We start from the raw sequence: 24333 nt of genomic DNA, 5'->3' as shown, positions 1-24333 counted from the left end.
ATGAATCAGATTTTTTGGGACAATTTTTCATTTAACTTTTAGAATATGTGGTGTGAACTTTTGTTAATTCCAGAAACTTGTTCCAGTTCTAAATGGAATTTTGGTGTAAACTTACTCTATTGCTCAAACACTTGAAAGGCCTCTGCATATTGAAGTGGGCCACTGATCAGCTGCCAGGTGAAAATAAACTTCACATATCTGCCAACAGCAAAATGGCTCGGACTCAACAACTACGCAGCTATTGAGAATTCCTTTGAGGATGTGAGGAAAGAAACAATACTACTGTGCCTGCACATAGAAACAAGAGACAACATCTAATGGAAACTTGCTTAGTCACATCAACATTTTTGTGAAACTTATCATTTCACAGTAATTGCATGTAAAAATGATGAACAAATGAATAATGCCCCCCTAAAATGTCATTGCAATTCTTGTCAAATAATACTTTCCCTCACTTTTTTTATTTTAAAAGAAAGCTGGCCTTGAAACATCATCCAGACAAGAATCCAGATGATCCAGCTGCTGCTGAAAAGTTTAAAGAAATCAACAACGCCCACACAATACTTACCGACATGTCAAAGAGAAACATATATGACAAGTATGGATCACTGGGACTCTATGTGGCTGAGCAATTTGGAGATGAAAATGTTAATACCTACTTCATGCTGTCAAGCTGGTGGGCAAAGGTAAATCAATTTTTTCTTCAAAAACAATTTCCTAGAAAAACCATGATATTATTCACTCTTTTAGGCTCCATCTCAGAGAAAACCTAAGCTTACTATATTATTAAACTCTTACAAATAAAAAGAGGTATCACTTTAATCAAAAGCTATTATTTGAGGATCATTTTTTGCTTTAGATCATTAAATAATCATAAAATACAGCATGACTTAAAATACCTCTAGACATTAATTATAAATGAATTTGAGGCTTCAGGTTAATTCTGACTGGCCCCCCCCTCGACCCATGACTAATTAAGAACTGACTCACTGCTCAAAAACAAAAATAATTTATTAGTGTGACAACTGCTTAGTAAGTTATTATAGGACAAATTTAGCCATGTACTTTACTATCTATAGCATAGGCTACATGAACAAACACAGTACTTGGGAGAATGTGTGGTAATTATGTCATAGGCTCACGTGCAGCCTGACTTGAAGTAGTGGAGAAGGAAATGAGGAGGAAAAAGTGAGAATTAAGTAGTGTTGAACAAGGTGTTGGAGAGACATAGAGGCAAAAGGGGAAAAAAGGATGTCTGGTCAAGAAGAAGGCAACATTTTTAAGGACTTAGTACAATCAGAATTCACTTCTAACAATAAATTTTGGGTGGTTTCCTAGGAATACCTGGTATATGTCTGGTGATGGTTATGCATTTGTTCATGAGTTTTAATGTCCTTACCTTTTTTTTTTTTTTTTTTACATTTATTTATTTTTGATGGACAGAGAGAGACAGAGCACAAGTGGGGTAGGGGCAGAGAGAGAAGGAGACACAGAATATGAAGCAGGCTTCAGGCTCTGAGCTGTCAGCACAGAGCCTGACACGGGGCTCGGGCTAACAAACTGTGAGATCATGACCTGAGCTGAAGTTGGACGCTTAACTGACTGAGCTACCCAGGCACCCCCTTATCTTTTGACAAAAGCATATTTACATACAAAGCATTCATATGATCCATCAGGATATTTTTGGACAATTCATACATTTTGTGAAATCATATGAACTCACACTCATATGAGAGGTAATTAATTTAAAAAACTGCAGATCTCCAAAAAAAGGGGTTGCATGGTCAATAGGATTCTGATTGCTATTTTCTTCCACTAAAATAAATCTTGCTAAATTGAGGAGTTTTATATAAGCAGAGAAAAAATATATTTTTGCACATAAGCATGGCGATTCTACAACCTAAAGCCACATTTGTCTTCTACAGTCTCCAAAAATGTCTTCTCCTAGAGATAACTGGGATTCCCATTTGAAATCTCCTTTCTCTATTGTTGAAGACCTGGGAGAGAGACAAGTTCCTGCTGAGTGGATTTGGACCTTGGAATGAGAGTGTACATACTGACAATATCACTTATGATTGACTTAATGTTCACATAAAATGTAGGCTTTGGGGGGCTTGCCTGGGAACCTAACCTCCAGGTGTGACATTCTCTCCCTGGGAAGGTATATCGGACATTCTAGATAATTTACACACTAATACCTGGTTGCATATTAGGGCTGGCCTGCATAAAAACAAATAGGTTTCCTTACTGAGGAAGTTGACAAAGTTGATAAAAATTCATATAGAAAAACAGACGCTGTCCAGCAGTATAAGAAATATATGAAATAATTTCTGATGTGGCTCTTTAAAAGTAAGGCCACAAAAAAATGTACCTTCTTCTGTTTATGTCAAAAGCCTAACTGCACCATTTCCATCAGAGTGGTCCGGTGCATATGATAATGTATTAAGTATGCATTAAATGAATGATTTATTGTACCACTGAAAATATGTATTTCAAAAATATTGAGCTCCTGGGGCACCTGGGTGACTCAGTCAGTTAAGTGGCTAACTTCAGCTCAGATCATGATCTCATGGTTCGTGAGTTTGGGCTTTTTGCTGTTAGCGCAGAGCCCGCTTTGGATCCTCTCTCTGCCCCTCCCGTGCTTGCACTCTTTCTCTGAAAAATAAATACACATTTAAAAAAATAAATAAATCTTCCCATTAAAAAAAAAATAGTGGACTCCTACTTATGCTCAGTAGTGTGCTAAGTACTATGAGTATGTAAGTCAAGGCTATTTGTGTAGCAGGCAACCAATCTAGTTGGATTAATTAAAGAACAAAACAATATATGAATTAAAGAAAATTTTCAGCGAAGAGTAAATATGGGAATTGCATGGTAAAGACATAAGAGGACAAAAATAGGTAGAGAAAGGAGGAGCTGGTTGAGGCAATAGCTCAGGAATACTGCATAGGAAGGTTTTGGAGGCAGCTGGTGAGGACAGTGTTGCAGCTTTTTTCGCAGAGTAATCTTCTTAAGTCTATGAAAATATAGAGTATCCACAGCAAAAAGATTATAGGTGCGAGAGTGTGACCAAAGCTCCCTCACTCCAAACCACTGTAGGCTCCACCCCATAATGGGGGCCAGAGTCAGAAAGAAGCAGGAATGAGCCAGGTGAGTTTCATCAACATTAAAGATTTCTACCTTAAGTTACTGAAGAACTGCATACACGCAAGGTGATCTTTATCCTCTTTGTTCTTTTTAGATAAAATCTGCATTCTTATTCAAAACACTTCCTATTTCAAATAACATATTTTTTACAACCATTATATTGCTGAATTAAAAAAATTTGGCTTATTTTAACTTAAATTGAGGGTTGGTAGAGTTTCTTTTCATTTTAGCTATGGCAGACTTAGTAAACAAATCTTTCATATGCTTGTGGGGAAATCCTGGTTCTGGCTGTTCACTAAAAGGAAAAAATTATTCATCTATCTATTAATTACTTTATACATTCATTAATTCAGTAGGTATTTATTGTCTCCCACATTCCAGGTACTAAATCCTTAGGTAGGAGGGATTAAAAGATGACTAACATATAGTTACAGCCTTCAAAACTCTCGCAGTCTAATGTGACACAGACCTGTAAACAGATAAATGTCCTAAGGTGTCAACAACAACAACAGAACCATGGGAGAAATTTCTGTGGAGTACAACTGGGGCACAAAGGAGGGAGTAATTGTTCTAGAGTGGGGGGATCAGGAAAGATGTCAGAGAGAGGATCTTTGAGATGAATCTTAAACTCAGAGTTGGCATTTGTTAGATGGCTGAGGAATGGAAGGAGGCCTCTGGGAAGATGAATCCACAAGGAGAGCAAAGCTATGGAAGGTATGGCAGGAATAGGGCTGTGCTAATTAGGGAAAGGTTTGAAGCCAGATGACCATTAATAAGGAGTTCCAGTCTTTCCTGAGAGGCAGGAAAGTTGCCGCATAGGTTCAAGAGAAATGTATTTCAGTAAGTTCCAACAACAATGTGCAGAGTAGAATAGGAGGCAAGAGTGGAGGCAGGGAGGCTAGTTAGGAGGCTACTGATGTGTTAAAGGCAGAGATAAGGAGATCTTTCTAAAGTCCTTACCAGTCAGGAGAGAGACAAGGGAGAGGGTGTAAGAGATCTTAAAGAGACTCTGGCAAGACTTAGTGACTAAGGGAAATGAGGAGGTGTGAGGGAGAGCTATCAATAGCTTATCTTTGGTGAGAATGACTCAATCCCCTTGGTTAGCTCATTTGACCTGTAGAGGTTGTCTGTTTGTTGTTTTGTTTGTTCTCCTCTTAATAATGATCACCATAGCTTATGAATAAAGAAGAAAGTATCACACCTCATTACTGTGGCTACAAGTCACTTCCTGTGAACTTGTTAGGCAAAACTTTATAAGGAATTTGTTTCCAAGGCAACTAAAAAGCTAGTTCTTGCATGGAATAAGGATGCGGGTGAATATGTGGTCCTCAGGGGGAACTGCAACATCTTCAGGTCTCTGAAGATACATGGATGCACACTTAATTTCTGGTTTCTCCCACACGCCACCATTCCTCACCCCTATTTTGGTTTGTCTCTGTTTCCCCTAGACCCTGTTTGTCATCATTGGACTCTTTACTGGCTGTTATTTTTGCTGCTGCCTGTGCTGCTGTTGCAACTGCTGCTGTGGACGCTGCCGGCCCAAATCATCAGTGCCAGAAGAGGACTTTTATGTGTCCCCAGAGGATCTTGAGGAGCAGATCAAGACCGACATGGAAAAAGGTGGAGTAAGATGACAGCAGAGCTAGTGGGTGTCCCTTCACAGGCCTGACCAAGCACAAGGTCCCTGGTGATGGTTATCACTGAAGTGACAGAGATCCAACAACCCAATGAGGGGAATCCCACAGATTGTCAGCTTTTGGTACCTCTTTTGGGTGAGGATAAAGGAACAGTTACCTTTCCTGGCCACAGAGAAAAGCAGAACCTGACACCATTAGAAATAAATCACAAAATATGCTGATCACAAAGCAAAGCCAGTACAATTCATGATGTTGTTACAAGAGTGTTCAGGGAGGTTCAGGGAGGTTTGGGTGGGAATACCCAGAGATATGAGAACCAAGCCTGTTAACAAAGATCTCTATTCAAATAGAAGAAAATGGACATCAATAACCCTGGACTTTTTTCTTTTCTAATTACTTGGTAATGCATTTTGGGTAGAGCTGGGGAAGGGTGATCTTTCTTCCCTGGAAATGAAGCTTCCTTCCAAATCCATATATTCAGAGCTAGCCTCAACCAGCATCAAGAGAAGACTGAGGGATTTTCCTGCAACCCGTGACCCCTTCCTATGGGGAACACTGGGTGGCCAGTCTGGCAAATAGGTGGGTTACTGTAACAATTTTTTGTTATTGCCCTTGGAGACAAACTGTGGGCCCATGGTGAAATACAATTACCATTGTCTTTTGCCTCATTTGGGATATAAAAGGACAATTAATCTTTTATTGAGGACATACATACAAAAAGAACAAATAAGCAGCACTACTCAAAAATGGGTTAAACAGAAATGTATAAATGTAAACTCTTCTCCATGGAAGGGCCAGTGACCTTACATAACTTGCTTAGGAATGATGATCCCATCTGCCTTTGTAAGGGAGATAAACTGTTTTAAGATCTCATTAGCTGGCTCTGTTGTCTATAGGATCTCCCATAACATCCATCAACCCAGTACAGTACTCTATCATTGACAGAGGATAGGAAGGGACGTGAGATAGGAGAGTATTGTCATCATCATCCACTGTGTCAACCTTATCTTAACTTTTCCTGTATAGTGCAGAAACCAAAACTAGGTGAATTGAACCCAGATATCCCAAATCCACTGATGCACACTTCTCTGAAAAGCCTCAAAATCTTTTCTATTTTAAATTAGATAAAAGCTCTACCAGGTCATTTCAGCAGACCTCCTTTGCAGAAGATTTCTTTTCTGGAACAGAAATTTACCCTCAGTGCCAAATTCCACCCAGGTTTCCTTCCTGCAGGGTGACTAGTGATAAATCTGTGTGCCTCTCACTGTTCTTAGTTCTGACTCCCCAGAGCTACCAATTCCATTGCAGAGGTCATATTCTAGACTAAGTCTGATTGTGTTACAAAGAATCCTTAAGCAAAAGGACAAGCTTTATTCTATGGCTAAATATTTAAAAGCTCTATGCAGAGTTGATCCAGGTTTTATAGGGCCTGACACACTATTTGGGCAGTCCTCTTAAGAAAAAAAAAGCACGAAATTACAAATACAAAATTAGATCTGAAAGTGAATATTTATTTGGAATGAGAAAATGAAATCACAACAAATTTAAAAGTTTAAAAACTGAAAATATCATGTATCAGAAAATCTAGAAAAATAGTGAATAGTTTAATTAACTGCCTGACACACCTCTACAGTACTTTCTCCTTATGTTTTCGGGATGCATTCATTATTCTTTGACTGCCTCTTCATTTAATAATAATATTGGAATGTCGTTTTCTGTAGGAAGAGTAGAAAACTAATTGTTTTTCCTCTAGCATGTTTGATCAAAATTTGTTTTCTCTCATTGGTAGAGTAGAAAAATTTCTTTTGGTTTTACAACTCACTAATAATAATGTCTAAATTTGTAGGGATTGCTTTAAATTTGGGAAGACTAATCTAGTCTATTTCATATATAAGTTGTAAGATTTGGAAGAATTTTTCACAGACCACTTTTTAAGTCTGCACGTTTCCAACTTTGTTGCCTCTACATCACCTAATACTTCCAGTATCAGAGCCCCCTGGGCACATTCATATAGTGTGACATCACCTGTGGCATGGATCTTCATGTCTCCTCAGCAAGTGAACTGGCATAGGGAGCTATAGTATTCCTCGAGCCATTCCCATGCCAGTATGGCTAGCAATAATTAACTACAAACAGAGTTGCTGCAAAACACAAAAACATATCCCTCTAAGTCCAAATGAAACTTATCACTTAACTCTATTTCCTCTTAACTGAATCCCTCAAAACATCCATAGCCCCTCTGTTGCCACTCATTAAGAAGAAAAGTATGATGGAGGGAAAGTCAAAGTGAAAAGAGACAGTGTTTTTGCTAATTATGATTAAAATATCTTACTTTTGCAAATCTACAAAAATATAAGCACATTGCTAGGGCCCCAAAAGGCCCTTAGAAAGATTTGCACAGATAGAGGTCCCTGAAGCTAAAACTCATTTACCATCCAGTAAATTTACCACTGCTCTTCAATCTAACATTTCATTACGAAAATCTATGCCTTATTTGTAGCTAGCTGCACTAATTAATTTCAGATTTTTATTCACTAATTCAGAGACTTTATGTTTACAGATAAAATAAACACTAAGACTTGTAAAGATGAAAAAGCAGATTCCATGAGAAGACTCTGCTGTCTGGACTATGATCCAATAAACTAATGTGGTATCTTCTGGTTTGCAAAAGAAGGGGGCCCATTTAAAGTTGTTTAAGAAAATATTCTTGAAAGGTGCTACTAATCATGCAGATATCAAGCTACTCATGAAAAATGACAGGCAGCTTACATCAATATTTGAGTCCATTAGAAGGCACTGGTGAGATATTAGCACTTCAAGATTTTTTTTCAGTGATTCTGAAATTAAATGAAACATGGCAAACATTTTCTCACTTGGGGAATTATTACCTTATATTGAATCTAATCATAAAATCCTAGGATTTTAGAGGTGGAAGAAATCTGAGTAGTTAACCCTTACCTTTCCACAACTTTTTTATCAGACTGCTGCCTAACCTCATTTGAAAGCTGCCAATGGTGAGGAGGTTTGGGACTTTGTATGAAAGTGAGAGATACTCAAAAATTCAACAACTACAGAAGGATTATAGAGTCAAAAGCAAGTTTACACCAACCTTCTGGCACAAGCTCTCCAAGAATAACAACATTAAAAAATTTTTTTGTGTAAATATTTATGGGTTTTGTTTTGCAAAACTCTTATCCTAGCTACATATTTTTTGCTGCTTCTTTGCATAGCAAAAATTTTGATGAAAAATTTATCAGATTTTTAAGTGGATTATGATTTTAATGTCATGTCTAAGAACTTTGAGCCTAACCTTATGTCATAAAGATTTTCTTCAATGTTCTCTTCCCCTCTTTTAAAGTTTATTTTGAGAGAGAGAGGGAGCATGCACACACAGGAAAGGAGAAGAAAGAGAGGGAGAGAGAGAGAATCCCAAGCAAGCTCCTCAGGTTCCACACTGTCAGCGTAGAGCCTAATATGGGGCTTGAACCCACGAACCCATGAGATCATGACCTCAGCCAAAATCAAGAGTCAGACGATCACCTGACTGAGCCATCCAGGCACCCCTCCAGTGTTTTCTAAAAGTGTCATAGTTTTATGTCTAACATTTAGATTTGTGACCCATTTTAAGTTCATTTTTGTTTATGGTGTAGACTTAGGTCAACTTTGGTGGGCTTTTTTGGCACATGGAGTTTAATTGTTCTAACACTATTTGTTGAAAAGATTATCCTTTCTCCATTGAATTATCTTCGTCCCTGTGTTAAAAATCAAGTGACTATATTTCTATGGGTCTATTTATTGACTCTATTCTGTTCCATTAATCTATATCTATCCCTTCACCAATAACACACACATCTTGCTTTCTGCAACTTTAAAGTAAGTCTTAAAATCAGCTAGTGTGATTCCTCTAACTTTATTGTTTTTCAAAATTGTTTTGGTGATTCTAGTTTGGTTTCCTTTCTGTATAAATTTTAGTATCAGGTTGTCTAAATCTACAGAAAAATACCAATTTTTAAAATTAAAATTGCATGAAATTTGTATATTAGTTTGGGAAAAATTGAGATCTGTACTATGTTGAATCTTCTAATTCAACAACATGGGATGTGTCTCTACTTATTTAGGTCTCATTTGGTTTCTTTTATGAGTGTTCTGTAGTTTTCAGAATACAGAGATGGAATATGTTTTGTTAAATGGATACCTAACTATTTCATTTTGGGGAGAGCTATTGTAAATGGCACTGGCTTTTAATCTGGGTTTCCAGATTAAATACTTAAATACTTGTTCATCACAAGCATTTACAATTATTTTTGTGTACTGACTTTGTATCCTGTGTTCCTGTTAAGCTCATTCATTAATTTGTATTGATATGTGTGAATTCTTTGGGATTCTCTATGATGTCAATTATGTCCTCTGCAAATAGAAATAGTCTTATTTCTTCCATTCCAATCTACATGCTTTTTATTTATTTTTCTTGCTTTATTGCACTGGCTAGAATTCCAACACTTGGTTTATTACTCTGCTGTCACCATCTTCAAATTCTTAGCTTTAAAAAATTTTTTTTAATGTTCATTCATTTTTGAGACAGAGAAAGACAGACAGAGCATGGATGGGGGGAGGGGGTAAGAGAGAGGGAGACAGGATCTGAAGCAGGCTCTAGGCTCTGAGCTATTAGCACAAATAGCACTGTGAGATCACTACCTGAGCTGAAGTTGGACACTTAACCAACTGAGCCACCCAGGTGCCTCACTTCAAATTCTTAGCTTTTGAATCAGGTATAACACATTTTTCATTGTGCACTGTTTTGCTAATTATGTAGCCAGTACTGATAAAACATTTCTCTGAGCGGACTATAAATCCACATTTCAAGCTTGATACTCATTGGCAAGTAATAGAACAAAATGCCTGTGGAGCATAATACCCTACTTTCAGGGAAGACTGAAGCTAATTGAGATGATACGGGGCGGGGGGGGAGAAGCAGGTGGAGCAAGGGTTTTATATTAATTATCAATGTAAATGCTATGCTACAGATTATACTGTACTTAGAGATTTGACCAGTATATGAATATTACAAATGAAAATGTATTTTTCATATTTGAGTATTAATTTTCAAAGAACTATGGCTAGCATATCTTATATTATTCTAAGTGCAATTTTCAGAAATGCCAAGATAAAAACTATAATAAAACTAATATGAGATTATCTTCTCTCCAGATTAAAAGTTATAGCTCCTTAATGCTTTATTGCCTCCTTATGCCTAATTAGACTAACAAAGAAGAAAGAAGCTAACTAGAGAAATACATTTGTGATTTGAATTCAGTGAATAAACACCTCAAACTTCTCTTTTAAGGACACGTTATAGAATACTAGATATTTCTTAATTTATGAAAATCCAAATTTAAAATATCAAACTCTTTTTTAGCCAGCTGACTTATTAAAAAACATTACAGATGTTTTTCACTTGACTTGAGATAGTGAATATTCTAGTTTTATATTTAAAGTCTACAATTTTTCTTGGATATTTTTTATTATGTACATATTACAAACATACCTACTCCTTGACACTGGCTAAAGCCTAAGATACATTTTGATGCTGTAAATGGTACCAGTTTCTATTTGAGAGTAGTGGTACAGGGTGGGATTTGGTAGTAGAGAGGAAAGATTAGCTTTAGTTATTATGTCTCTTTCAACTATGTGAGAAGGTATAATCCAGCTTCTACACTTAAGAAAGGGGGAAATTCCAGTGGTCTCTTCAATATTCACAGGAAACTATAGAATTTGTAAACAGATATCCATCTCTTTTCAAAATAAAAATATACTCCCAGTGGGATCCTAGGAACACAGAGAAATTCTATTATTCTTATGAATCAATTAGGATAAAACAGAAGAGAGAAAGTATCTGGGGGGAGCCCATCGCCCCCTCTTTTTCATCTTGGAAAATTTGAAACTTGAAAGGTAAAGGTAATAAATACCAGGTGATTTCCCTTCCTTTCAAATGTTCACAAATTCGAAGTTCCACTTTGTGAATTTTTGAGTGGTATACTTAAAACAATCTCATTTAGACCCAGTATATTCCTCTGTTAGCTGAAGACCACAATGAAATCAGAATACTACTGCTAGCTAAGAGAACTCTGTAGACCATCTTCAGATACCGTTTCCTAGAACTCTGCGTGTGTGTGTGTGTGTGTGTGTGAGAGAGAGAGAGAGAGAGAGAGAGAGAGAGAAACAAAATACAGAAGCAAGAGAGTAAGTGAGAACCAGTTATCTCTAAACACCCTGGTAAAACAATCCAAGATTACAACAGCTAAATTCAGTGTTGGTTTTTTTTCCCCAAAACTGAAGGCAATGGACTGAAAACTCCCAGTTAAACCCTAAAGATTTTTTTCATGCAATCATGATTTCCCCATTTTTTGGAAGGAGAGGGAATAAGATATCTAAGTAGAAGATTTTATAGAGTTGACCTTGGTTCTAAACATGTGATATTCAGTGATAGAAAAATCTATTGATTGCTTAACTGTTCTTGTTACTCACCTGGATAAAACCCAAATAAATTCACAGCCACTGTGCTGAAGAGGCCATATGGCTTGTAATTAGACTCCTGCTCTCAGCCAAGATATTGAGACATTTATTACATTTGCTCTGTAGCATTCATCACACTTTGTTGCTCAGGTAAAGGGCATCAAGGAAGAGATTAAATTCACCTTCTCTATTTTCACCAACCCCCACTCAATCTCCCTCCTACCTTCTTCCCCCCCAACCAAAAGGGACCCATTTCTAAAACTAATTCATAGAAAAAAAAAATTCTTGCAACTAACTAATCCAAAGTCCTTTACTTCTTCTTTATATAAATACACCAAGTAAGCATCATCAAGGCTCTGGGCCAGGGGACCAGGACAAGTGAGTCAGCTCAGAATGCTGACCCAAAAGAAACTCAAAGTGGATCCAAAGTTTCTTCAATTTTTGGCTGCCAAGGTTCAGTGAACAAACAGTGTAAAAACCTGTTTACTAGACAGGTTTATTAAGATAGTTTTCCCACAGCAAACATTTATTGAGCACTTAATATTTGTTAGAAACTGTGGTAGGAGCTAGAAAAAGAAAATACATGGACTGGGCTATCTTGGATTTTACAATTTAGCAGAGGAGATGGGAGACAAATTGAAATAATGACACAAAAGAGCTAGCTAATTTACGAGTATAAGCACACCAAAGAAGAGGCACAGGGGCTGTGATAATAAACACTAGGAGGCCTGACTTGTGAGACAATGTAACAAGGAACAGAAACAAGAGCATAAATGGGAACCAGTTATCCCTGGCAAAGCAAACCAAAGGATGCAGGTAAAGGTAGCTTCCCTGAGGAAGTGACATTTAAAGCTGAAGACATAAAAAAGGAGAAGTTGAGGTGTAGGAGATTATGAGGATGGATAACCCTAGAAGGGATGAATCTTGATACCAACAAAGCGTTTGGCACAGTATCTCCCTACACCCTGTAGATAAGATGGCAAATAATGTTCTCCATGCCAGACAAAGCAGTTAAAATCATATTGGGCTGTTCTACTGAACAGTTTTATCAAGGAATTGAGTAAAACAGTAGTTGTACAGAGATCACAGTTGCAAATAACCCCAAAATGGGAGTTGTTCAGATAAGGGCTCATCCCATCAAAGTATGATAGAGAGAAAGCAGCTAGAATCTTAGACATTTTGCTAGAAAAGAGCAAGAGCTGTAAAATTTAACTAGATAAAGGGGAAAAGGAGTTAAGAGAAACCCAGGAGGTTCTGAGGAGGAAAGGACAAAAAGTAGAGGAGAGGTGGAATTTTATTCAGCCATAAAAAGAATGAAATACTGACACGTGCTACAATGTAGATGAACCTGTAAACATTATGCTAAGTGGAAGAAACCAGACACCAAAGGACAAATATTGCATGATACATTTATATTAAATAACCAGAACAGAGAAGTCCATTGAGGCAGAAAACTGATGGTTGTCAGGGCCTGGGGAAGGGAGAAACAGGGAGCAACTGCCTAATAGGTACTGGGTTTCCTTTGGGGGAAATGTCTTATAACTAGATAGAAGTGGTGAATTATACTAAATTGTTTGCTTTTTTTTTTTTAATTTTTTTAACCTTTATTTATTTTTGAGACAGAGAGAGACAGAGCATGAATGGGGGAGGGTCAGAGAGAGGGAGATACAGAATCTGAAACAGGCTCCAGGCTCCGAGCTGTCAGAACAGAGCCCGACACGGGGCTCGAACTCACGGACCGCGAGATCATGACCTGAGCCGAAGTTGGCCGCTTAACCAACTGAGCCACCCAGGCGCCCCTAAAATGTTTGCTTTAAAATGACTAATTTTATGTGAATCTTACCTCAATTAAACAAATACACAGGGGTGCCTGTGTGGTTCAGTCGGTTAAGCGTCTGACTCTTGGTTTCAGCTCAGGTCATGTTCTCATGGTTCATGAGTTCAAGTCCTGTATCAGGCTCTCTTCTAATAGTATGGAGCCTGCCTGGGATTCTCGCTTTCTCCCTCCTTCTCTCTCAAAAATAAATAAACTTTAAAAAAAAACAAACAAACATAGAGGAGAAGGGTAGAACAAAATTTGATTAGAGAAAGAAATTAAATACCCTTCCTACAGAAAAGGAGAAGGTTCTTTGTTCTCTGCAAATTCACCCATGGCAGGGAGTGGAAGATGCCACAGGCCTAACCAACTCACAAAGTAAGGGAAAATGAGAAAGTGGATTATTAGCCTTTTATGCCAACTACTTTGAGAGCAGATACTATTATGGCTACAACCAAGGGCTTTGGAGTCAGACAATTCCATTTCAAGCCCTAAATATAGGTTATTGGTTGAGGTTTGGGGGTAATTCACTTAATTCCTTAATCTGTTATTGTTTTTATTAAATACTGAATACATACAAATATTATGACCTGACTTTATACCTTTTATAAAAAGAATATGCCACTACCTTTTCAGTTCCTATTGACTTTTCCCTCTGCTATCTTAAATCCTTTGTAGTCATTTTTTCCTTCAGTTTTATTGAGATATTTGATGTACAGCATTGTTTAAAGTATTCAATGACCTGACTTATATATATTTATGAAATGATTACCACAATATGTTTAGATAACATCCATCATCTCATTTGGATACAAAAAGAAAAAAGAAAAAAAGGTTTTCCCTGTGATGAGAGCTTTTATGATTTACTCTCTTGGCAACCTTCAAATATACCATATAGCAGTGTTAACTACAGTCATCATGCTGTATATTACATCCCCAGAAATTATCCATCTTATAACTACAAGTTTGTACCTTTTAACTACCCTCACCTCTGGTAACCACAAATCCAATCTCCAATAAGTTTTATAATCTACATATAAGTGCGATTATACAGTATTTGTCTTTATCGGACTTACTTCACTTAGTTTAATGTACTCACATTCTATCCATGTTGTTACAAATGGCAGGATTTCTTTCTTTTTATGGCAGAAAAATATTCTATCACATACACACTTTTTCTTTATCCATTCAAACATCGATGGACACTTAGGTTGTCTCCATCCATGTCCTGGCTATTATAATGTAATAATTTCCTTAATATTCTTTTTAGCATTACAAATAAAGAAATTTGCATTCCTAATCCATATATTGCTTGGTTTTGCATATTTCTGAACTTTAAGTGAATGCGCTTATATTCAACAATTATCCTCCAACTTGCTTTTTTTTTTCAAAACTCAACATCCTATTTCTTTTTCTTTTTAAAAATTTTTTTAATGTTTATTTCTGAGACAGAGACAGACAGAGCATGAGTGGGGGAGGGGCAGAGAGGGAGACACAGAATCAGAAGCAGGCTCCAGGCTCTGAGCTGTCAGCACAGAGTCCAACGCGGGGCTCGAACTCACAAACCATGAGATCATGACCGGAGCTGAAGTTGATTGCTCAACCAACTGAGCCACCCAGGCGCCCCTCAACATACTATTTCTAAGATCCATTCACATTATGACTGGCTTTCATTCATTTTCACTGTTGTATAGTATTCTTCTGTGAGAACATCCCATAAATTTATTTACCCATTCTACTGCTAACAGATATTTGGGTAGTTTCCACTTTTTTGTCCATTAAAAACAATGCTTCTATGAATGTTCTTATACATATCTTCTGGTGCATAAGTGCTAACAGCAAATACCTTAGTCAAAGTGTTTGTACATCTATACTTTATTACATAATGCCACGTTGTTCTGCAAAACTATTGCACTAATTTCCATTACTACTAAAAGTTAATGAGAGTTCCTGTTGTTCCACATCCTTGTCAACACTTGATATCACCAGACTAATTGTGTGCCAATCTGGTGGGTGGGAAATGGTATGCCATTGTGGTTCTAATTTTTATCTCTTTTCTTATGTTGTTAATTTGAGTTTTTCCTTCTATGAAATGCCTATTCAAATCTTTTGCAGGTTTTCATTATATCATGTACTTTTTTCTAACTGATATTTTTATATTTGGGTATTAACTCTTCATCATGTTTGTTTAAAATGTATTCTCTCGGGGCGCCTGGGTGGCGCAGTCGGTTAAGCGTCCGACTTCAGCCAGGTCACGATCTCGCGGTCCGTGAGTTCGAGCCCCGCGTCGGGCTCTGGGCTGATGGCTCAGAGCCTGGAGCATGTTTCCGATTCTGTGTCTCCCTGTCTCTCTGCCCCTCCCCCGTTCATGCTCTGTCTCTCTCTGTCCCAAAAAATAAGTAAACGTTGAAAAAAAATTTTTTTAAATGTATTCTCTCAGTTTATGTCTTGGTGTTTTTTCACTCTATGGTATCTTTTGATACACCAAAGTTCTCAGTTTTAATGTAATAAAATGTCAATTGTTGTCTTTATCTTTGGTGATTTTTGTATTTTAAGAAATCTTTCCCTATCCCAAGGATATAAAGGGGTTCTTCTATGTGGTCCTTTCAAAGTTTATAGTTTTGCTCTTCACATTTACATGTTTAATCATCTGGACTGATTTTTATATGTCATATGATGTATGGTTCCAGTTTCAAGTTTTACATATAGAAAAAAATTGTCAGAGCACAGTGATTTCTAGTCTTGGTTTCAGAATACACTAAGTTTCAATAGATATATGGAGGACTTTCTGGTCTTTCTGTTCTGGTTCACTGCTCATTTTGTCTATCTGTATGCAACACCAGGCCCATTTATAAAATTCCTGGTACTGTTTAGGCAAGTCTTCCCGCTTTGTTTTTCAGGGAAGTCTTATGTATCCTTGGCCTTTTGCTTTTCCATATAAATTTTAGAATCAGTTTTGTCAAGTTTTTAAACAAAAGATATTTAAATAAAACCTTTGAAATCTTGTTTAGAATTGCAGTGACTCTGTAGATCAGTTACATACTATTGACATTTTAAAAAAATGTGTCTTCTAACATGTGACATGGTATATCCCTTCTTTACTGGCTTTTGCTAAGGATATCTTACATATTTTTGGCTACATTTATTCCTGAATGCTTTATCCATTTTTATATAGTTACAAATAAATAACATTAATTTTCTACATTGTTTTGGTATACAGAAATGTGCTTTTTTTAAACATTGATTTTGAATTAAAGAAACTAGCTAAGCTCTCTATTTCCAATTATTTATCTGTAAATTCTTCAGGGTTTCTACATAATTGCTTGTATCATGTATGAACAGTGATAGTTTTTATTCTTCCTTCCCATCTCTTATCATTTTTTTTCTCTGTCTTGCCGTTCTGTTTTTGCTGAGACCACCGGTAAAATGTTGAAGAGAAGATGCTTTCAAGATTGCATCTTAACTATGAGGCTTGCTGTAGGTTTTGTCTCTGTTCCTTTTTGTTAGAACTTTGTCACGAGTGTAAAAGTTTATCAAATATTTTTTTCTTCATCAGTTGAGATGATCATGATTTTTCTCCCTTAATCTGTTAATGTGAAGAACTATATGTTATTTTTCCAATGTTAAAACAATCTTGCATTCTTGAGATAAACCCAATGCAGTCATGATGAATTAACTATTTTTTGATAAAATGGGTTTGCTAATGTTGTTTTAGATGTTTGTATCTATATTAATAAGTGAGGTTGGTCTACAATTTTCCTTTGTCAAAATTTCCTTATAGGGTTCTATATCAAGATTATGCCTCATGAAATAAATTAGAAACGATTCCTTCTTTTTAAACTTTTCTTAAAGAGTTTGTGTATTATTAGATTTATTTCTTTCTACAGGATTTTGTAGGACTTTCTGGGCTAATGTGTGATTGTACAAATTTTAAATTACTGATTCAATGTATTTAATGTCTATAGGCCATCTAGATTTTCTTTATTAAAAAAATAGTTCTTCAAAATTTCTTCTTATTACCTTTCATGTATTTGCATTACTGTCCCATTTTTCACTCCCTGTATTGGTTATTTCCATTTTTTTTTAGCCATTCTACGAGATATTTGAAAATTTAATTGGTCTTCTCAAATAACTTTTGGTTTTGATTCTCTTGTATATTTGCTTCTATTTAATTAATTTCTATTCTTTATTATTTCTCTTAATTTATTGTTAGTTTTCTAACTTATTAAATTTTATACTTCTTAATTTTCATCCTTTCTTCTTTTGTGATATTAAGCATTTAAGGCTATAAATTTTCCTATAAGTAACACTTTAGTGTCACACACACACATTCTTATATTGTTCTTATAATCAGAGTCCTAAATATTTTCTCATTTTCATTATAATTTTTTCTTTGATCTCTAAGTTAGGCCTAAGTTTTAATTTGTAGACCTGTGGGGTTTTTCAGGTTTTTTATTATTGTTTGCATCTATAACTTAACTGCACTGTGATCAGAAATTATGGAGAGCATGATACAATAGCTCAAAATGTCTTGAGGCTTGCTCTGTATCCTAGAACTTAATTTTTATAAATGTCCCACATTGCTTCAAAACAATACATTCTACATTTGTTAGGTTCACCGTTCCATATATGACTGTTAAATAAACCCAACTTATTGTATGTACTAGTTTGCTAGGGCTGCTGTTAACAAAGAACCACAGACAGGGTGGCTTGACAACAGAAATTTATTCTCTCACACCCAACTTATTGTATGTACTAGTTTGCTAGGGCTGCTGTTAACAAAGAACCACAGACAGGGTGGCTTGACAACAGAAATTTATTCTCTCACAAGTATGGAGGTTAGAAGTAAAAGATTAAGGTGTCATTAAGATTGACTCCCTCTGAGGCCTCTCTTCTTGGCAGGTAAATGGCCATTTTCACCTTATGTCTTCACATGGTCTTCCCTCTGTGTATCTGTGTCCTAATAACATCTTCTTATAATGACACCAGTTATACCGAATGAATGCCCACCCTGAAGATCTCATTTTAATTTAATTACCTCTTTAAGAACCCTCTCTCCAAATTTGATTCATATTTGAGGTACTGGGGGTTAGAACTTTAACATATGAGCTGGGGCAGGGGGAAGAGGTATGTGTGACACAGTTTAGTCCACAACATCGTACTTTTCAAATTCTTTATATCTTTAAAGATTTGTTTGTTTCACCGGTCAGTTACTGGAGGAAGCATTCAAATCTTCCACCATGATGATGGATTTCTCTATTTTTCTATAAAGTCTATCAGTTTTGCTTCATATATTTTGAGGCTATTTTATTAGTGTATATAAGTTTAGAATTTTTATAGTTATTTGGTGAATTGAATATTATATTATTATGTAGTTACTCTTTAGCTCTATCAATGCTTTTTGTCTGTTAAAGTTATGTTAGCTTTCTCTTATTTATTTATTTATTTATTTACTTACCTACTTACTTATTTAGAGTGTGCGCCTGAGCCAGGGAGGGGCAGAGGGAGAGAGAGAATCTCAAACAGGTTCCATGCCCAGTTCAGAGCCCAATTCGGGGCTCCATCTCATGACTGTGAGATCATGGCCTGAGCCAAAATCAAGAGTCAGGCACTTAACCAGATGAGTCATTCAGGAGCCCCACATCAGCTTTCTTTTTATTAGTGTTTGTGTGGTAAGATGTTTACATCTTTTCACTATCAACTTTTTTGTCTTTATGTCCTTTGATGTGTGTTTTATAAACGTGGGGGGGGGGAGGGATTTATTCAGTTTGAGAAAGTTTTTCTTTTTTTTTTTTTTCAACGTTTATTTATTTTTGGGACAGAGAGAGACAGAGCATGAATGGGGGAGGGGCAGAGAGAGAGGGAGACACAGAATCGGAAACAGGCTCCAGGCTCTGAGCCATCAGCCCAGAGCCTGACGCGGGGCTCGAACTCACGGACCGCGAGATCGTGACCTGGCTGAAGTCGGACGCTTAACCGACTGCGCCACCCAGGCGCCCCAAAGTTTTTCTTTTAAATAAAGTATTAAGTCCATTTGTATTTATTATAATTAACTATATATTTCAATTATTTCCTACTAGCACAGGAAGTATATATACTTCCTTTTTGTGTATAGCACAGTTTTTAAGAGAATAGACTCTAAGAAATACTGCCTACGTTTGATTACCAGCTCTATTACTTACTACCTGAGTAACTTGGGCTACTTACTTATAATTAGTTATATTTAATTATCACTTTAAATTGACTTTTTTTTTTCTGTTTCTCTTTTCTTTTTCTTTCTTTTGTAATGATAGATTTTTTTTTCATATTTCATTTCTTTTCCTCCTCCAGTTGGGAAATTATATTCTTTGCTCTGTTCTTTAAGGGTTATTCTAAACACTTATCAGGCATACTTAAGTTATCAAAGTTTAAAGTTAATTCTTATCTTTACCCCTCCTGAACAATACAAGACCTCTGTAATACCTTAATTCTGATCACTCCCTTTCTGATTTATACACCATTGCTGTATTCTAGTTTGGTCTTAATTTAAGCCTCATAAATTATTATTGCTGTACATAGTCAATAATCATTTAGTTTTATTCACATATCTACCATTTTCTTTACTAATCATCATTCCTTTTTACAGCACAAATTTTCCATCTAGTAACACTTTCTTTGTGCCTGAATCACATCTTTTAAATTGAGTCTGTTGGTAGCACAATTTCCATTTTTATTGTCTGAAAATGCCTTTATATTATGGTTTTTAAAAAAGTAACAATAGCACAGTTTGTAAACAAATTTAGTTGATAGATACTTCTTTTAACATATTAAAAGTATAATTCCATAGTTTTCTGGCCTACACATTTGCTATTCAGAGATAAGACTGCTGTTGAAACCACTGGTTTTCTTTAATGTCACTAAGATGTCTTAGATATAACTTTATCTTTAATTTATCCTGGCTTGTTCTTGAATCTGGGGATTGGTGTCTTTCTAGAGAATTCTTAGCCATTAAATCTTCAAAATATTGCCTCTAATTTTTTTTTGAAAGTCTTATCAGCTATGTTAGACTTTATCACTCTATTCTTCATGTCTTTTAACCTCTTTCATATTTTATTTCTTTGTTTCTCTATTACATTCTGGTTAACCTCCTCAGATCTGTCTTCCACTTCATTCTCTCTTTAGCTATAAACCCACTCATCAGGTTTTTAAATTTCAGATGTTTTAATCTCAACTTCTTTTTTAATAGTTTCAAAATCTACTTGGTCACTTAAAAAACACATGCAACTCTTTTTTATTCTATGTCTTAAAAGTGCAGGACTTGAAGTCTTTGTGGGTCTGATTTGGCCTATCGTTTCTACTAGCTCTCACTCAGTGTGCATTGTTTCTGTGTGTAATCTTTCACTCCCTCCTTCTCAATCTTTCCATCTCTCTCTCTCTCTCTCTCTCTCTCTCTCTCTCTCTCTCTCTCTGTTTTCACTATGAGTTACGTTTCTTGCAATTTTTTAGTTATTTTTTTGAGGGTCTTTCTCTATTTCTCTATATCTCCCCGATCTCTCTATTCATTTTTACCTTGAGTTCATGTATTTAAGCAATATTTTAATGAATCTTTGAGACCTGTGTTGAAGGTGGAGCCATTCTCTTCTGCTAGGTGCTTGGGAGCACATCTTATACTGGACCATTTTAAACTAAATTATCAGCTTGAGGTTTCCTGGAACACGTAGATATTTAAATTTGGTCTGCCAATATGTATGCTCATTGGCTTGCCATTAAGTATTTGTAGGGGAGCTCTTTTCTCTTTCACCTCAGCACCAAAACGCAAGCCTAACAAATTTCCTTATAGATTTAGGGGTATGGTGACTTAGAGTATGATAACCATTTTGGGTACAGCATTATGTGGGAAGCTTCCTATTAGATTTTCATCTAAGCAAACTCCAAGTTCTGACCTCTCTCCCAACCAGGACCATATATGTAATTGTGCACTGAACAACTTTAGGGGGCATTTTGCATACAGATATACACTAGAGTCTATATGACATATGTGGTAGACCTGTCCTCATCCCCACAAGATGGCTCAAGTTCACCAGGTTCAGCAATTGCTCCAAGTTGAAAGCTGGGTTCAGTGCTTTTGTTTTATAATTCTATAACTGACAGAACTTAAATGAAGAGTAAAGATAGTGTCTCCTCCCTTTTGAAGTCCTTTAAAGGGTAGGCATCCTCAATATCTTATGAACTGAATTGGTTTGCCAATCATCATTTCAACAAAAATATCTACCACTTGCCCCATTAAAGGAAATGTAACATAATAAGAGGGTGTTTATTGCTTTGCTTTGTTTATTTTTAGATGTGGACTTTCCAGTTGTTCTCCAGCCTACAAATGCAAATGAGAAAACACAGCTAATCAGAGAAGAACCTCGAAGTTATTGCACAGACTCTTAATATTGAGACCACTGAGGGTCCACAATACATCTTCTTGGTTCAACCATGTCTCCAGATGGTCATGGGGGGGGCAGGGTAGGGGGCATGAAATGCTGTGAACTTTTCCACATTTGTATTTTATTTTTTAGGTTAGGGAAAGATGATTGCTACATAATTTTCTCAGTAAGCAGTCTCACTCTTTGAGTAGAATTCCTAATGAAACACATTCCATTTTGATGAATAAAAGCCTGAAGAGTTATTTTATGCTCCTTGCATGAGGTAAGACAGTAGTACTGGACAGGCTTCATGAGCCTGCCCTTTATGTGACCCAGACCTAATTCCTTACTGTAGTATTCCAAACAGAAGCCACTTTTCATCTATTTAACTGAATTGCAATATTCCTATCTGCCACAAATATCATCAGCAAAACATATATGAGAATTTAAGAGGAATCTTGTGTATGTGTAGAGACTTTTCCCTGTCAATATTCAATATGGCTAGAAAAATATTTCAAGAGGCAGGAAGAAATTATTAGGTAAAAAAGACAAATCACTTAATTTTGAAGTATATCTTTGAAAGATTAAAAACTGTCATTTGCTAGAAATTGTTGAGTAAAACCAAGAAGAAAGGTTTTGTGTGTACTTTTAGATTGGCACAAAAACAAAAACAAAATATCAGCCTGGTTAAGTTTATGGTTTTTCTGGATCCAGAAAAATTCCCAAATCAGCCCTAAAAATGTGTTGACCATTTTTTTAAGTAAAAATAATTTTTCTACAACTGACCTAAATTAGACAAAGTGAGGAAAAGAAACATATAGGGTAAAAGGTAGAATTCTGAATTCTACAGCCTAACTTTAGACTTAAAGGCATATCATTTACCCCTTTTTGGGTGGGATTAATTACACTGATCAGAAAGTGCTCAGCTCTGTGCATGTTGAACAATTAAGCTCAAAGGTCATGTCTGCATTTACTGTTTGATCTTTATATTCATTATGTGATCAAAACCATGTGCTAAAACCATGTTCTAAAATAGTACAGAAAGTGTTTGTTTTTTCTTGGTTCTTTATATAATATTGCAGCTTTCAAGATCTTATTATGTTTTTATATAATACTGCATTAAATGCCATTTTCTTTCTCTGTTTCTTATTCTCCTCTACCACCAAATTACAGTCAAATGAGCCTAAATATACATTGTAAGTGAAAATTGGTATTATAACTCTGACAGTTATGAAGTCATTAAAACTCTACTTTAACTCTTGAGTTACTGGATTTTTTTTTAATTGACATAATCAAGTAGGAAAAGCCCTGGTTTGAAAGTTAGGAAAGCTGGTTCTAATCTAAACTCTCACTACCTAGCCCTGTGACCAAGTGAGATGAGAATATGGCTAATTGCTCTGTGTCTCCATTTTCTTATCTGCTCTGACCACCTTCCAAGTTACTGTGAGACCAGATGAAATAGCTGAGGTGAAAGAACTTTACAGAATCAAGTATTTGGCAAATATGAGGTGGTTTTATGTGAATTTGTATATGTTTGTATAATGTGACTTCTTACATAGATAAACTCTTACCCAACAAAACCCAGGAAGATACCCAGTACCAATGGCTCCAGTGATCAGCAAGTACTTGGAACTCTGCATTCAACAAGCAAGTGCTATTTTCCATTTGATGGGAACCTAAGATAAATAGCCCTGTCTGTGGATAATTTCAGCTACTACATTTCCTTCCTGAAGTCTTTTAAAGCAAAAGGTCAGGCCTATTTTTGAAGAGCAACTGTAAATCACAAAGTTCCTTTCTTTCTCTCCCAGACCTCATTTTTCTTTCTCACATGGAATGCTTTACTTCTACTCACAGCTTATCCAGAGAGCTGGTACAAGAGTAGAAAGATGAGAACAGGACATGAATCAGAATCAGAATCAGATGGTCGGATTAAATTCATGAAGGGGTTCTTGTTAATGTTCCCCACAAAGGGCTAATTACCAGTTACAATGATGAATGTGTATGAATGAGGAAATGAATCTACAGAATGTCCATTGGCTACATAGAAACAAGGATCAACTCTTCATTTGAGGAGAGGCTATTTAGGCATCTTGTAGAAATCAACAGAAGCTGCCATCCAGAGTCACCTGCAGGTCTTCTAAATTCATAAGCATCTTAGCAGAGAAGCACCAAGAGGAAACATGCTCACTGTGATCTTCATAAAGGGTCAAATGAACCAGCACTTCAGTGGCTTAACACCTAGTCCTGGGCTTCAGGTTATCAGAGTAGGTGATTTCATACAAGGTTTCAAAGTCCATCTATTTATTTTTTCCTCTTTTACATAAGAACATAATAAAATACATATATGCATTTTTGTTTACCAAAATACACATATTTTAATTCTTTGAGAATAAATGACATTCTATTTCTACATTTTAAATGGTATGTATGCTAAAACACATCTGATGTGGCCTAAAATACACCCACCTGTAATGCACTGCCTGATCTTCTGATCTACAGAGAGGGTTCCACTTAGGGCTACATAATCTCTGTGGTTGGCACAATGATGACTCCTCCAAGATGTACTTATCCTAATTCCCAGAACCAGTGAATATATTACCTTTTACAGTAAGAGGGACTTTGTAGATGTCATTGCCAATGATTCTGAGATAGGGAGATTATCCTGGATTATCCAAGTGGGCACAATCTAATCACATGGCTCCTTAAAAATGGAGAATTTTTCCTGGCTATGAGAGAGATGTGATGATTGAAGAATGGTCAGATATGCTCTGAAGTTAGAGGAAGAAAAGGGCCATAAACCAAGGTATGCAGGCAACCTCTAAAAGTTGGA

The 24333-nt window shown here is 36.2% G+C and overlaps 1 protein-coding gene across 1 annotated transcript in view; it reads left to right on the top strand.

The window, feature by feature from the left end:
• The window catches only part of DNAJC5B (DnaJ heat shock protein family (Hsp40) member C5 beta), a 62767-nt gene extending 40105 nt beyond the window's left edge, over window positions 1-22662 (top strand). Inside the window, exons 3-5 of the mRNA XM_030304180.1 lie at window positions 473-686; window positions 4596-4767; window positions 21434-22662. Coding sequence (XP_030160040.1) covers window positions 473-686; window positions 4596-4767; window positions 21434-21528 — 481 coding nt within the window. The 3' untranslated portion in view covers window positions 21529-22662. The remainder of the gene's footprint in view (window positions 1-472; window positions 687-4595; window positions 4768-21433) is intronic.
• The last annotated feature ends 1671 nt before the right edge of the window (window positions 22663-24333 follow it).

The sequence above is a fragment of the Lynx canadensis genome, chromosome F2 (genome assembly GCF_007474595.2).
Source record: "Lynx canadensis isolate LIC74 chromosome F2, mLynCan4.pri.v2, whole genome shotgun sequence".
Taxonomy (NCBI): Eukaryota; Metazoa; Chordata; class Mammalia; order Carnivora; family Felidae; genus Lynx; species Lynx canadensis.
The sequence above is the reverse complement of the archived record's forward strand: the minus strand, read 5'-3'. Positions and strand labels throughout refer to the sequence as shown.